We start from the raw sequence: 16,811 nt of genomic DNA on the forward strand, positions 1-16,811 counted from the left end.
ATTCCAAGGAATTGAAACAGTGGGAACCGGTTCTCAACAAGAACCGGTTTTCGATACCCATCCCTACTGGCCGCGCTATGAATTCTGGGATATTTTGGGCCACGAAGTATACACCTGACCCATGCTTCAAATCTGGGGGAAAGGAGGACGCATTTGTCGGCCGCATTTGGAGGAGTCTACAAATTTGGACAGCCTTCATCGCGTCACTGTGACATAATTGGACTACAAATGCGGCCTCAGGAGGATGCAGCCTGTGAATTTGGACACCCCCTATGGCTCACAATCAAAATCCTCTGGAGAACATGAATACAATTTTTTCTTCCAGAACATCACGATTCTGGTGTACACTCTAAATCTCAATAAACAAATCCTAATGCCTAATACGGCTAATTTATGTTAGATATTTGAGTTGTATGAAAAGACATTTATTTAAAAATTTTTACTTTTCAAATCATTACCCTTTATTTAGTTACAAAAAAAAATCAAATAATTACAACAAAGGAATTAACAGCTCACACGCTGCAGAACTCCAGTTTACTTTATGAGTTTCATCTTAAGTAGTGTGTGACGTTTAGCGCACACCTGTTCTTCATCAGAGAATGAAACACAGGCACTACCACCTTAAATCACCTATGATTGGTCCCATGACCACAAATGATGACAGTAATACTTAGAGCAAACAGCTGATATAAAGTTAAAATAAATTACATTTCCTCCTGGCAGAAGCATAAAAATTTAATACCCAGAAAAAAAAACCTCAATAAAAGGTCTTACACAAGACCTTTTATTGAGTTTTATTGAAGAATGTTTCTGTTTTGATAGTATAGTGTGTCAATGTTATAGAACTTTTTATATACTAGATAATTTATGTGGCACATTGGAGTTCATAAGGTGAATAAATCTGATATATACCTAAATAACTGCATGAAGTATTTTATTCTTATACATTGCTTGAGGCATTATGGGTATTTTTTCTTTCTGTTTGTTACTTAGTATTTAAATATTTTTTTTATTTTACTTTTTTAACAGGATTGTTTTTTTTTGTTTTACTTAGGTCAATTAAAAATGTTTTTTCACGCTTAATTTTTTTGTTTTGCTTTTTTTATTTTAGGTAATTACAATAACAACCTCACTGTTAATCTAGCTAACAGTTAGCTAGATATCAAGCATTGCCTTGTTTGGTTCTCCTTCCATTTCCCACCATTATGGGAGCAAAGTATGCAACACATAGTCCACACACCATCCAGAAAAGTATTCAGGATCACACCTGATAGTGTGAACACACTCAAAATAGCACAAGTATGGAAGTACACAGTATGGAAGCCAAACACACAGCAAACCTTTTAGCTGCATCTGCAGAGGTTGAGGTTGATCTGACGTCATTATAATATAGTTTTACATACAAAACTTACAATTCTCACACGTGCTAAAGGGTCCCCCTTGGACACACAGCACATGTCCATACGACAGTCAGACTTGTCCCTTATTTTTGTTAGCATGTCTGGAATCACTTTAGCCATTGCTGTTGTTATGCTAACTACCAGAAACCACATTTAAGTCACGAATCCGCTCTTTTTAATGTAGTTTCAGTTGTTACCAGTGAATGGTTGTGGAATTAAAGCACTTTGAAACTGGATAATTCTTTTTGACAGAACCTGTATTAATAATATATTTTTAGTGTATTAAGTAGCCTAGCGTGGGACAGGATACTGTATCCCCCGTTGCACCATTTTCCTCTATATAATATGGAGAGACTTACCGACCTCCTGTGGAAACAGTGTTGACCATTTATGCTACATGAAAGGAAAATGGTGAATTCAGCACTGAGCCAAAGATCAAGTTCAGATAGTGGAGGCAGAGAGCGAGGGTGTAGCTGGCCAAACAAATGACCACCAGGCTATACTACTCACATACTCACTCACATTACTTAGTCCAGGAAGCCACAAACTTGCACAACTTTTTCATCACTCTGAGAAACTGTTTTCAATTCAGTTTGCCTATTTTGTGCCTTCTTTCAAGGAAATGAAAAAAGGTGACATGTACTCAAAGTCCTACTAAAAGAGAATTCCAAATAGCTGAAGAGCCGTTATAATAACAAGAGTTTCTGAGAATTCTGACATCAGTTCATTGAATTCAAAGCACTGCTGGCATAAAACACATATTGATTTTTTGGTTCTTACAAGACTACAAATGTGTTTTTACACCATTACTAAAGGTAATGTGATTCACAACACAACTTTGTTAACACATTCATGTATGTTCTTCCAATTTTTCCACTTCAATCTAAAAGAACATGCGAAGAAGCAAGATTAATACATTTCTGTCTGCAGCTATACTTCTCAGCTTCTGCCTTTGTCGTGCAGAAAAGGATGACAGACAAAAGAAAAACACACATGTTAGAGTTTAATTTCAGTGGCACCCAAACATCCGTTTGCCACTAGTAAATCACATTAGGCTTTCTCCACAAAACAGCGACAGAAACAATAAGGAGGCTTCGTCACGGGTACATTTGCTGTACCTGGATGTTTGGGTGCTCCTTTGTATCTGCCGCTGCTGCTGTTTCTTCATCTAGCTCACTATGTTCTCTCGGGCTCACAGCAAAGAGACACGCTTTTTCCTCTGTGGCTCCAGAGCTCCAAGAGAAACCTCAGCAGTCAGACAGACAGCACACCCTTCAGAATTACAGTGCTTTATTAAGTATCAATCTGTACAACAGTTTGCCGGCCCAGCAGAGGGATCAAAAAAGTACTGAAAATCTCATTACGGGAAAACTAATAAGTGACGCACAATGATAAAACAGCAGCAATTAGTTTAAAACCAAGTTACCAGTTGATAAAAGAAGATGTGGTAATGGCTGGTATATCTCATCGTGTCTGGTAAACGATGCTCGAAGGAGCCCATTGGACATAGCAACACTGCCTCTCCCCATCATTAAGTTATTAGATTAGCCCGGGGCAGCAAGTAAACAACTTCAGACATCTCACTGCAGGCATACATCCCACCAGCCCTCACCGTTATTGGATTACTCAGGGAAACTTTTCCAGAAGACAAAATGACTCCATGGAGAGCGAGCGAGCTACGGGATGATTATTGGAAAGCAGATGATGGGAAGAGCAGAGGAAAGGCCTGCTCAGGCCAGACGCCCGGAGCACTTAGGATCGAGCGGATGGCTAACAAGCAGGAGACAGGGAAGGGATACAGAGGGCAGCGAGGTCTGGTTTTGATTATTGGCTGCTGGAAGGAGAAGCAGCTCGAGTCTGCCAGGTTTCTGCATCATCCGCCTCCTGCCACATCTCGTTTGGGTTACTGCCACAGCAAATGTCCATTCAGCACTATCAGAGACAAATGAGGGCAAACTCCTGTCAAGGTCAACAACCACCTCCACTACGGCCACAGGGGGTCTGCCATTGTAATTCCTTATACACTCAGAGTAATTAAAACTCGTCCAGAAGAAGCGGGGGAAGTCGATGGAATTTTTTGAGACTGCTAATGAGATGCTAATTTGTTGGCCCGCTAGGAACGAGGCATGAGGATCTCAAGGACACAAAAGATTTATTCCCTTTTAAAATGATGGTGTGTGCGTGTGTGTGTCTTCTTCTTCACTAAAACATTTGCCAAGTTTGTTGAGCAATACACACGGCAGGACTCCCGGTGTCTTTATGTTTGATAAAAAGATACGAGCATCCTTTCAAACTCTTTCCAAACTCCTGATAATTTACAGAGCATCACCCCTGTGAGTTCAGAGTAAAGTGGAGAAAGCTCCCCTGCCTCGCGGCAACGAGTGAAGCCACACGCAGATCGCCCTCATGCTGCCTGAAAGTAGTCCAAGTCAGACCTGTTTTCGAACACCCCACTGAGCCAGCCTTCTATGGACTCATTGAGTCATTCCAGGAGCGCCAGGCTGGCTGTCCCACTTTTTTCAACAGATATCACACAGACTCTCTGATATCTACGCGCGCGCACGCTTGCACTGCACAACTTTCCTCCCCACACATTCCACTTTATAAGCAATCGGGCCAATCCTGTCCTCTCATGTTTATTAATTAGGCTTGCTCTTGGACTTGAATCTGACTCCCTTCTGGGTGAAGACTATTCCTCAGGAACGCCAAGCTGTGCTGAAACTGAGCGAGACAGCACTGTGGTCATTTTCTGATATGTCATTTTTTACACAAGCGCCGCACAAGAAAACAGCCCTATCCAGCCCGCAGTGCCAATCAGCTACAGCGGCTTTCAGCACTAATGCAAAAAGAGATCACTCCAATAAAAGTTAGTTAAAGTTAAATAAACGCGTCTCTCATTAACAGAGAAGTATAATCTCATTTTTAATCTGCGGGCTCAGGCTGAGTGTCGTCGCAACAGTGGCAGCGCAGCTCTGAAGGACAACACTGGGGAAATAACATCAATTAGAGCTGCCAATCACCCAAAATGCCAGAAGACAGTTGTGGATGAATTTCTGCTTTGTCGGGCAGTTACACAGACGACAGGGAGGATGGGTGAGTCAGAGGGGATGAGATGAGGTGTGAAGTATAATCACATCACAAACACAAATCTGTGGCTTACTTCGCTAAGCCTCAACATAAAGACGTCATTTTTGGACTTGTTCTTCAGAGCAGACCGTTTACCGCACATGTGCAACTCAAAATCACACCTGAAAGTTCATTCTAATTAGTGCTGACAGTCCGCTTAAGAACTTTAGTGCTGAAGCAGCTAACCCAAATGATAAATTCACTGCCCCGGGCAGCACTCACAACATCAGTGTTTGGTCACTGTCAGCTGGATGCTATAAAATCAAACCCACACTAAGTGTTTTAGTTTTTCAGATATTCTTCCTAATTCCAGCTCCTCAAATCTGATGGTTCTCTTCTTTTGTCTATTTTGAATCGTGATTCGAGCACTCCAGGGGCTTTCGAGTGTTAGTCACACAAATCAAGCAATTAAAAGGTTGCCAGCTTGAGCTGTGAGAAGCCGTCATTATCTTCTCACTATTTTTCAAAATTGTCTAGACTGTATGATTGCACAAGCAGTCAGAAAACAGGGCACTCAAAGGGCTTATGCAACAGTTTAGTGTTTACATGCCTGTGTTGATGAGAGACTTATAGAGATAGGACCTTGAGACCATGTTTTTGTAACTCTATAACCCAGATAGTCGACTTATGGGTGGTCTGTTTAATTTGAAGTCTTCAACACTGACTGTAGATTAAAGATTGGTGTGGCCTCCACATGTAGACATACAGCCACTTACAATTGTTGCTCCCAATTGGCTGGTGGCCGACTATCACCCAGTTCCCAGCAACTGGGAGTCCCTCCTCCTTCTCCTGGGGCATATCTACTTTAAACTATGAACACGCCCATTTCACTTAATTGCAGAGTGTCTTAGAATTAAGTTTTTAAAATGTAAATCATCAAAAGTATTACCAGTATACAATTCTTTATTTCAATCGAATCTAATAAAAAGATACAACTGAAAAATTTAAATACCATTTTTTTTTGCACACTGTGTAAAAAGCAAGGCCAATTCCTGTAAGTTCCTTACACCTGCATTCTTTCTAATGGCCAGCAGGGGGCAGTTGCAAAAAACAAAAAGCAGCCCAATTGTATAAATGCGATTTATTCATTTGATCGACTCATGACCTAAGTAAAGACTTGCATTCGAACCTTATGATCTCACTGATTGTTGTTTAGTCTTTTTTAATATTATTAATATTATTTAATATTATTATTAGTATAGTTAGTACAAGAAATGATAAAGCAGGGTATGTTTTCAGTCGTGGTTACATTCATCACACCCAGTTTCAAAAGTCCAATTTTGTAATAGCGACTATGCTGAAGTCCAGGCTTGTCTATCTTTTATATACAGTCTGTGGTCTCAAAGCTTGTGATGTCACGTGTTTATTTATTTATATTTTTATTTGAGGACAGGCTAAAAAGCCACGTAGGACCGTATATGAGAACTTTCACCAGACGTGTTATTACCAGTGAAAAGCATAGATCAAGCTCTATGTTTAAAATCTATGCAATGGCCCTTTAAAGACTCTCAAATTACCCTAATCACTATCATCTACTCTCACCACTCCAAACTCTGCAATAAAAAACATGTTCACCGATGTGCAACATCACATACTAATGCACTCGTCAGAAATATTGAACTCCATGATTTATTTACCAAATTAAATTCTCAGCATGCATGAGATCAGACTCTCGTTACAAAGATTAGATTTAAAGCTGTGCATCCTGCGCAGGGTACAGATTCTCATTTTGAAACTAAACTGACATCAAGACGCTGAACGTGAGGCAATCTCGGCGAACACGGCCGTATGATCGCGCTAATGCGAATCAAAGTGAAATCCAATCATCTGTCATATTAGAGAGGATGCGGTGTTTTATCCATTATGTTGTATTTTCCTGCTATGCTATAAAGAGATCAGCTAAGGCTCATTAGATTGTGAACTGGCATTTGAAACATGCGCAAAGCACAATTCCTAATGCCTTACCTATTTCCTGGTATTGATCCTAAAGAAAGCTAAAGTTAAGGCGGCCTGTCATCTTACTACTTAAAAGACAAAGATAGACAGAGCCATTACTTTTCCATTGTTTGCAGAAGTTCACTTCAAAAGGGTGAAAACTCTGGTGTAGTCTGAGGCTTGGGAAAGCAGAGCAGGCAGGTGGAGCTGGAAGGAGAGGAGGATGCAGGGATGGAGAGATTGGAGACAGAGGAGTGAAGAGGGGGAGCCCTTTGATCTCTGGCAGAAGTGGATGCTGAAGAGAAGAGACAGAGAGCTGCAAAGAAGACTGCAAACAAGGCATGCACTCAATTCCCAATAGTCGCACCAACGCGAAAGGAAGATAGAAAAAGAGGGGAAGACAGAAGGAGAGAGAAAAGTTGAGCAGATTGAACGAGACAGAAAGGAGAGGGCGAGAGAGAATGGCAGGGTCGCAGAGAGATAGAGAAGAAAGGAGGAGAAGACAGAGAGGATGAAAATGAAGTTGAGGGAAACAGATAAGACCAGGATGTTAAAAGGATTTCAGTCCGTGGGCTGTTTGGGGAGTTCTCTCCAGCCCTATGCTAAAGCAATTAGTATTGAACCCCTTCTAGGAAAGAGCAGCCAAACCACAGCGGCAATCTCTAACATTGTTAGTGTGAAACAACCAAGTCAAGCAAACCCCACGGTCCCCATTAAACCTCAAGTTTTAATTGCCGTGTCAGGATGGTGCCGCATTTCACAGCCCATAAGTGTGTACTCTCAAAAAAGTTGGCCCAGTGAGTCCCTCTTCAACTGGAAACCCCGAGACAGTAAACAGTGCTGCTTTGCTGGGTTGAAAAGGCCTGCATAGCACGATAACAAAAGCTCAACATTAAAAGTGAAAGGGATACTTCGAAAGAGCTGTCGATAGCGTGGCGACAGAGAGAGACGAGCAGTGTGTTTCTTTGTTGCCGTCCAGCTCATTCGAAACCACTTTGTAAAGTTTTCATTCAAAGTGAGATTGTGTCATTTCTGCCGTCGCCATCTTGGTTTTTTCTTTTTTTAAAATAACAACTCTGACTGTGAAACCACTCGCTCACTGGCAGTGTTGGGATTGTAACTAAATGAAAATGTTATGTAGCACACATCACATTTCTTGACAGTAACGAAGTACGTAACTTCATTATTCCCTGGAAGATTCATCACACTACTCAGTACATTACTGTCTGGTAAAATGACCTGATACACACTGTAACCTAATTACCAGTTAGGCTACAGTTCCACACACTGATCGAAATCGCCGTCCTGCCAAGGACACGTGTGATCTTTCTTTCATTGTTCGTGTATGAACGCAAAGCAAAGCTGAAAACCAGCGCAGAGAGACTTCAAAGTAATCATCACAGAGATTCTACTTTAGAAACATGAGCAGGTAGAAACAGAGCCTACAGCCTGACTGCTCGTCACTGCCTTTGTTACCTGTTGAAGACGAGGCTATTGGACTGGGGTTGGGAGTCACTCAGCTTTTTTTGCTAGCTTTGTGTTAGCATGCTGTTTCTGCAGATGTTTGCAAAGAGTCTGTTTGCAGCACAACAAGTTTTTTTTCTGTCCTGGATGCCGACTGAACTTTGTGCTCTTTCCTGCAGTGCAATAAAAATAAAAACAATGTCCGCATCTCCACTCAACTGAAATCAGTTGATTAAAGAAAAAACATGTTTCATGTTTTTTTTTCCTTTTTATCTGATTACAATTGTAATGTAATTACTGCATGTAGTACACTAACACGTTACTTTATTGCACAGGTGTCGAACTCCAGGCCTCAAGGCCCGGTGTCCTGCAGGTTTTAGATGTTTCCTTGATCCAACACAGCTGATTTACCTCCTCAACATGTCCTGAAGTTCCCCAGAGGCCTGGTAATGAACTGATCACTTGATTCAGGTGTGTTGACCCAGGGTGAGATCTAAAACCTGCAGGACACCGGCCCTCGAGGCCTGGAGTTTGACACCTCTGCTTTATTGCCTTACTAGAAGACGTATTGTGATTACCTGTCAATCACAAGTCATTAGCCAATGAGTGTGCTGTGGATAATCTAGGCTTCTGGAGGATTCTTACAATGCATGTGTCCAATGATCACACGTACTGTGGAGGCACCACAGCAGTCACACGACCGGCCAGCTCTCTCTATGTCTGTCTCATTTCTTAGCCTGGACTTGTGTTGCATCAGCCCTAATAGTTCCTTTGATGTTATCCAGCCACTTCTTTTGCTGTCCGCTTTTTCTTCCTTTCCCCTGGAGAGTGGTCTTTGTCAAACTTGTCATTCTTGAGACGTGGCCGTATTGAGATTTTAATTTCCCTTCTTTTTGACTGGTGACAGGAGTTCTTAACCGATGCCCAGGATCTTACAAACCAGAAGCAGTGTCTTTTCACTGCCTGTTTTTTCTCTCCCAGGTCACCTGAAAGCATCCATGTAGAGCAGTGGTGTCAAACATATGGCCCAGGGGCCAGAATCAGCCAAGTGAAGAGTCCAATCTGGCCAGCTGGGCAGCTCTGGAAAATGTGACGGAGTGCATAGATTTTTGCCTGTATTTTTGTAACTTTTACAGCTTATTCTATTCATAAAGAGGCATTGAAATTCATACTTCACCAGAGTAATTAAATAATAGCTAAACGATGACAAAAAAAATTCCAGTTTTTCTGCCATGTATATCAAAATGTCTGGGTTTGGGGGGTTTTGAGGGCGGTTAATAGGTCAGTGAGTTCACAGTAAAAACTTTATAATTACAGGATAATCTGGACAGTGAACTATCATAACCTTTTCTGTAATTTTACCCGTTTAACTCATAATTTCACTGGTCCAGTCCGGCTGAGAGGAATACTTGGATAGCAGTCGTATTTTAAGCTTTATTCTCAGAGTGAAGATCTTATCTGTACATATTGGCTTTAGCATGACAAATGTCATAGTTTGGACTATATTGGACTACTGAACCATGCATACACTAGAAGCAGGAGGAAACACCTTTACCTACTGCAGGTTATAGCTTTGCATTTACTTTCCAAGAGTGTTTTTCTTTTCATCTAATTTTCGACAGGAAAACACAGAAGCATCGTACATTTTCTTTAACAGAATGATTCGGACACTGTAATAGTCTTTGCACACCTGAGTAGCACCTGCTACACCAGGTATTTCATTTCACTGTTCAGTCACTCACCTGCTTCCTGCACCTTCGACAAAATCTACGTCTTTTTTTCGCGTCACCGTTTCCCCGAGTTGTTATTTTGCATGTGACTGTTCGCTTGAGTTAGTCCTAGCAGCGCGCCTCCTCTGACCGCTCTCATCCAGGTTTCCAGGAAGGCTGCTGACTGTCGTGGGGGTTTTTCTCTCTCTTTCCCTGTGAATAACAGTCATCGCCAACTGCAGTGCGCCAAATCTCAGGAGGCTGTCACTTTCTGGAGCAACATGTCTGGCACAGACAACCACACTACATCTAAAGTCACTTAAACAACGCGTCGCTGCCATTCCAACATTTAGTTGAACAGCAGCCTCCTGTCTGTATGCATTTTGCTACAGCTTTATTTATACGTGACTCACTGCCTGGAGGAGTGAGCTGCCGATGTGAAAAAAAAAATTGTAGCCAAGAAAGTGAACACTTGATTTATGTGTTTAAATGTGTGCATTTGTGACACTGGGTTGTTTTTTTGTTGTGCGTGCCAGATGAAATTATCTCGTCTTTCTTCGAGGCAGGTCTTGGATGAACTGTGCAGACTGCTTACCTTGGAATATCGCGGCGTTCTGGATGATGAGACGTTTGAGTTGTGCGCTGACAACCTGCAGACCAGACTCCATATTGCTGCGCGCCGCTACCTGATACCGCTCCTCCATCTTCTTGGAACAGCAGGTCGGGCCTTTGGTTTGGCAAACCTGCAGATCTGCACCTGGCAGGAAATCAGCAGGGACAGGATGGTAGTCTGGATGAACAGAGGGAAGTAGCTGCGAAGCCACTGTTGTTTAATTTTCAAGAAAAAAAAGACACACAAACACACACAAATAGATTCAGCAGCATTTTCCGAACACAAAAACTAAGAAATATCTCCAGCAGAGTCCGCAGCCTTAATGAGCGTATGATTATTATGTAGAGGCTGTGTTATGTAGCCGGGCTCAAGTCAAAAATAAATTGCTGCTTAAAAATAAGTCATTTTGATCCACATTCGCGCAAAACACTAAAGCTGTGTAGTTCTCCTCAGAGATCAATTTGGTCAACAGAAACTTTTCCTCCACTCAAGGCTACACTTTTCACTCCGAGGATCAAAAAAAGTATGTTTTTTTTGTGTTTTTAGACTTAAGATGAGAGCCAGGAGCAGTGCATCATGCAGACAAATAAACCTAGGTTCCAGCATGCTTTCATTATGGATACACATTAAAAAAACCCAGCCACGAGTAAGATTGAAGGCAGTGAAACAACATTCGTTCACCTGGCTGTGGACACTAAAGGTTGTTTACACCTATGAGAAATAATTGGATTCCCCGAGCTCCTTTTTGAGCGACGCATTCAAGCCTGCGAAAGCAAAACTGGGGTGTCAGGGATGTTTCAGAGGGGCGATGTAGCCAGACACGACCTGATCAAAGAGCAAACACTTCGAAGAAATTAATTCAATTAATCCCACGCAGGAGGAAAGCAGGAAAGATAAACAAGAGCCTGCCGCCACTGTGAAACTCAGTAAACTTCGAGTCATGGTCATGCTAAAAGAAGTGTGAAATCTGTTTGGGGTTTTTTTTTTTTAGATAAAAAGAGTTCACATTAATAAAGAGAAAACAACACAATATCTGTGTCTTTAAATAAATGCTTTGCATCATATTTTCTGAGCTAAAGTTCAGTGTACCCATAGTGGATTTTAGCCTGAACAGTCAAGATGTGACACAAATACAGAAGATCGGTTTAATTTGGGGAGGGCTTAAAAAATATTGAAATAACTGTTTGGAAATTACAGACATTTTTATATGAATTACAGTGTTTTTAATTTTTTAGTTCCACATTTTCAGAGCTTCAAAAGTAACTGGACAAAGTGGCATCGTTTTAAATTTAAGGATTCTTTTTGATGCGTGCTATTTTCAGCTGTCACAAGTGGTCTCCACACCGGGTGGCCTTCCTGATTCAGCCCCAAAGTAGATTTGTGTCTCCACCTGCAACCGGCAATCTTTTGCTTGCCAGTAAAATGTGTTAACCACCACACTGTGGAGCCAACATAAGGAGCAAATATTAGGACTGTTTTTAGTGCTTGGATGAAAATCCGGTGCAGTCAGTGACAGCCTGGAGTGTAGAACCCATAAACATCACCAAATGCTCTGCCAGACCTTTACTGTCTTTCAGTTGCTGTTTGTCTGTGAGTCTTTCTGCCTATCTTTTGCATTTAATAACTGAAAAGCTGCTCTGTTGCATTTGCAGGATGCTTTGGGTCATTATCCATTTGAACTGTGAAGCACTGGTTGATCAGTTTTGCAGCATTTGGCTGAATCTGATTGGAGACTACGGCCCTGCATGCGCTACAATTCATCCTGATACTTCATATCAGCAGTATCATAATCAATAAACACTAGTGGCCTTGCTTCCACTGGCACCCATACACACTCATGCAATAACACTGCCTCCACCGTGTTTGTCAGATGATGTGTTGTGTTTCAGATCATGAGCCTGTCAGTCTCCATACTTTTCTCTTCCCTTCATTGTGCTACAATTTAATCTTGGTTTCACCTGTTCAAAGATGTTTTTCCAGGACTGTGCAGACTCTTTTAAATGTTTTCTGATAAAATCTAATCTGGCTTTCATGTTCTTGAATGTAATCGGTGGTTTGCACCTTGTTGTAAATCCTCTGCATTTTGAGTCGTCTAATAATTTGCTCCATTCTTGATTGCAAACTTTGAGAATAGTTAACCCACCTCCTTGAGAGGGTTCTTCAGTTGGTTAGATGTTGTGAAGCTGTTCATCATAGAAATAATTCTGTGATCATTCACCTTTTTCACTTCATGTTTGATGTTGCTGAGCTGGGTGGTGAATTCCTTCTTTTAAAGCACCAGATTTTTGACTTGGACATGTTTTTGCCATCTCTCTTGTTTCTTTTGATCTTTCGTCCAAATGATGGCCTCTTTTACTTGCGTCGACAGCGGTCATATGCATGTTCAGCACTGGAAGTGTATCTGTTTATCTTGTCATAAAATAATGAAGGCCATGAAACTCCCTGTCAGTCAATTTTCTGATTACTTTTTTTTTTTGCAAATACTTAAAGAACATTACATAGTAATCAAAACAGTAAGAACAAGACAAAAACAACAACATAAAAAATTATAAAGACAAAAAGAGGCAGTGGAGGAGTTCGAGTGACTAGGAGATTAGTTTGGCCGCAGAAACCCCATTTCAAGTTAGAATTTGATCATAAAATTAAATAAAATTTAAGATTCCTATGTGAAACCAAAACCTTCATGTTGAAAATTTGTAGAGATTAGAACGTTTGTCCACATAAAGGACAGTAATATCGGTTTCCGCCAATTTTCTAAAAACTTTTGAGCCTCTGAAAATGGGAGATTGTGTATAAAAACAGGCTTTAATTCCTAATTAAAGCTGAAACTAACTGACTGGTTTAAAATCCCCTGTTGTGGTGTAGAGAGGCAACATTGCAAAATTACAAATCTGCATAATTGTCCAAATACTTACAAAGTTTAAAGATTTCCACCTTATCTCTGCTTGAAAATGATGGACAGTCAGACATAAGTAGGGCACAACCATCCAGTGTTTAGATACAAAGAGCAGCTCCAGTGAAAACCCCTTTCCTCGGTGCTTCCCCCTCTCAGCCTCTCTGTCCCACATGGCTGCTGAGAGCTCAGTGGAGGCTGCAGTGGTAACGTGCCAAAGCCTCGTTGAGGAGTTGTCTCCAGGATCTGCCTCCCTGAGAGGCATCGGTGACAAGGGCCTGATTGATGCCACGGTAAACAAATGTCAGGGGAGCCTGCCAGCTTTGGCTGCCGCTGCTTTGGGTGCGAGGATATAAGGAGGCGGAAGCAGTGAGATTAATTTGGAGGAAGGGGGGGCTGCTAGGATTGCGAATCAGAAAAGTCTTGATAGCTGGTGTGTCAAAAGACGGAGGAAAGGCTTTTGTGGAGGCAGAGGGTTTATCTTAATAACAAAAGTGAGTGTCTCTATTGGATCGGGGCTCTTTCTCTGTGAGATCTTCAAAAGAATAGATCTTCAGTAGCGGGCTCGGGCTGCAACAATGCAGACACAGACACGGTGCACATTAAACTACCGGGAGATGCAACAGAGCGACAGTCTTGATAATTAAGAATCGCTGCAGAATTAAACAGAGAACAGCTTCTGCTAACTCCCAGCTCACCCCTGACTCCCATCAGGGTTTAGGGTGTACAGTCTAATGAGCAAAAGAGGCAATAAAGCTGTCACCCAGCACCTTTTTGTGTGCATACTGACAGGCTTAATATCTTAAATCAATGCGGACAAAAGACTCCTGACGGATAAGATCAAGTTAATTTCAGACTGCAGGGGCAAAATTATTAAGCTGTCAATAGCGCCGTAGGTGAGGCGAGCGCGGCCTGAGCGGAGAAGAGACGGGGATTTAGCAATTATCTCCGGCGAAACAGGCAGATTCATCTGCACCGTTTGTCGTTTTGCAGATGATAAATGTGTTTCATTACACGAGTTCCACAGCACTGAGGGAATAAGCAAAGGATTCGGGAGGGAGATGATTCCCCCGTAGAGTTTCAGAAATAACAAAATCGTACCGTCTAAATAAAGCTTTCTTTCTGACTGACACATCACTGGGGAACGAGCTTCCTCCTGCTCCCCTTTGCTTTAGGCTCCATCCCTGTTTCTCGCCCCTCTGCTTTCTTATTTTTCCTCTTTTACTCCTTTTCATCTGCGCGCACTTTTGTTCGTTTTCCTTCACCTACCTTGAGCTTAATAGCTCCTGGGCACTGTGAGCAACTTTAAAATCAGCCTGTTATTGGTTAATTGGTCAATTTTGGGCGTCCTTATGGCCAATTCTCTCCCGCAAAATGAAGAAAGACAAGGTAGCAATTTACATGTAAATTTCCCCAGCATGCAACCTCGGTCCAAGGTGGCGCCTTTAAATTACTGCGTGCTTTCAATCAATACTGTGAAAGGAGGCCGGGTAATTCGACGTGCAGGACAGCTGCTGTTTTTATGAGTGTCTCTGAATGTCTTTTATAAACACATTGATCGCCCTTCAGATTGTCACAGCCTCATCTAACCATCCTCGCTGCTCTACCCCTCACAGAAAGTTTCCTTTGAAAGGCCACTGCTGGAAACGATGGCCCTGTCCTCACACTAACACACACAAACACTGGAGGAGTCCTCACATCTTTAACAAGCCCGGGAAATCAGAGTCAGGGGAACAGATACAGTGCAGTATGTGTCTAAGTTTCTCTTCACCAATTAGAAGGCTATCACTATGCAAGCTTAATGATGGCGACCATGGGGGAAAAAACAAGTTGTACTAAAATATAGAATATGCTAAAAGCCGTTCATTATGAGCATAAATTATACAACAGCTAGTTTCGAGTGGAAGCGCGTGGGAATCCGTGGCTACCTCTCCGGGGCAAAATAAGCCAGTGTCACTTTTTAAAGATAGAGCCATTTACAACCAACCTAAGGAGTGATAATATCATTAACTACTGGGGATTAAAGTGGCTTTAAGTATTTTTAGAGCTGCTCCACTTTAAACCATTTGATGAAGCAATGGTTTGAAAGCTGGAAGCAGGAATGTGAAAGTGCCCAACATTGTTCTCTGCTTTTTCCTTTTTGTTTTGCACATAACAATGAGGCAGTAAACAAAAGGCTCCTGTCTTTACAGTGGGACCGTTCAAAAAGGAAGAACTGAATAAAACCAAGTATGAATCGGTGTTTAACCAGCTGGAAAGGCTTCTCGCCTCAGATCAGACTCATCCACCTATTAGTCATTCGCTGTCATTTCTAAAACAGGGGCATTTGGGACCTTTTTGCATGGCATCCTGCTGAGAACTATAAAGCAACACAAAGCTATAATTGTTTTAGCTCACAGCAAAAGGAAGAGGAGGAAAAAACTCCTTTGCAGGACCTCTTTGCAGGATTTTCTGCTGAAACTAGTTGGATCTCAGCCTCCAGCACACAAGTGTTACTCTTATATTTCGTGAATATCTGATGCTGCTCTCATGAATCAGGTCCCACCGCCGCTGTTGGAGATCCAAAAGGTCTTCCCATCATCAAGCCAGCGCCGTCACTAGTGGAGCCGCTTTCTCGCTCATGTCCCGGGGTGAGTGTTCAGCGCTGCCTGTGCGCCTCGCCTCACACATATGTGATGACACGATGGAGTGAACCGACACCCAGCCTCCATTTCACCTTCAGCCAATCCAACCACCCACAGCAACAGCCGCAACAAAGACACGAGTGGTACTACTCCTACAGATGTGCCAAGCTTTGATTTTTTCCCCTCTATATGCCTGCTGTAATCTTCCTCTGCACTCACTTCTTTTGAATCACACTTTTGGAAAGAAAAACTTTAGTCTTTTGGTGCTTTTTTTGCCCCCTCCGGCACCACATGCAGCATTATTAGAAATTCTGCTCTGCCTTCCTGCGGACATGTTTCTGAATCAGCCACCTCCCCTACACTGTACTCAATATTGATACAGTCCACTTCACATTTCACCCATACACACACACACACACACACACGCAGAAAGTGATACTTCCCTCAGTCGGATCACAACTAGCCACCCTCAACAAGTAATTTCATCAATCTTTCATTTACTGTGCGCCTCATCGGAGAACTCGTGTTATATCAGCCTGCATGACAAGCAGCTGTAGCTGTGACTCCAACTTATTCAGCATGAATTAATGGTGAGTATATATTATAGATGAGACATGACCAAAAATGAATAAAAAAATAGGTCAAAAATGTACTAAATGTGTGAAAAGTGACTGCCGATTTCATGTCCTCCCCAAAAATAATACTAATAATAATAAAGTCAGCTCATTAGGACAAAAGTGGAAGATTTGAGAGTTATGGAAATTCCACCAAAAGCTCGAGCATGCCCAATAAGCCGCTCATTCTGAAATCTTTACAGAGTGCTTAAAATCTGTTAAGGACCAGCGCTGGTCACTGGACATAAAGCATTGTGGGGCCATTCAGCGTCACTACCGGGAGCCCAAAATCAAATCCCATCAGTCCCAGTATCTGTGATACAGCGGGACTGCAGATATTTCAGGACATCTGGGATTTTTCATTTCCTATATTACTTCAGTTTCTTTTCATAAGACATGAAGTGAATGTGAGAGACACCTGTCACCATACAGG

The 16,811-nt window shown here is 42.0% G+C and overlaps 1 protein-coding gene across 2 annotated transcripts in view; it reads right to left on the reverse strand.

Annotated features, from left to right (window-relative positions):
- gpc3 (glypican 3) overlaps window positions 1–16,811 on the reverse strand; it is a 136,654-nt gene that overhangs the window by 115,806 nt on the left and 4,037 nt on the right. For both annotated transcript variants that reach the window (XM_005916603.3, XM_005916604.3), the window contains exon 2: window positions 10,230–10,391. In XM_005916603.3, the coding sequence (XP_005916665.1) occupies window positions 10,230–10,391 (162 nt within the window). The remainder of the gene's footprint in view (window positions 1–10,229; window positions 10,392–16,811) is intronic.

This window comes from Haplochromis burtoni, unplaced genomic scaffold (genome assembly GCF_018398535.1).
Source record: "Haplochromis burtoni strain Fernald_Lab_line unplaced genomic scaffold, NCSU_Asbu1 Contig_19, whole genome shotgun sequence".
NCBI lineage: Eukaryota > Metazoa > Chordata > Actinopteri > Cichliformes > Cichlidae > Haplochromis > Haplochromis burtoni.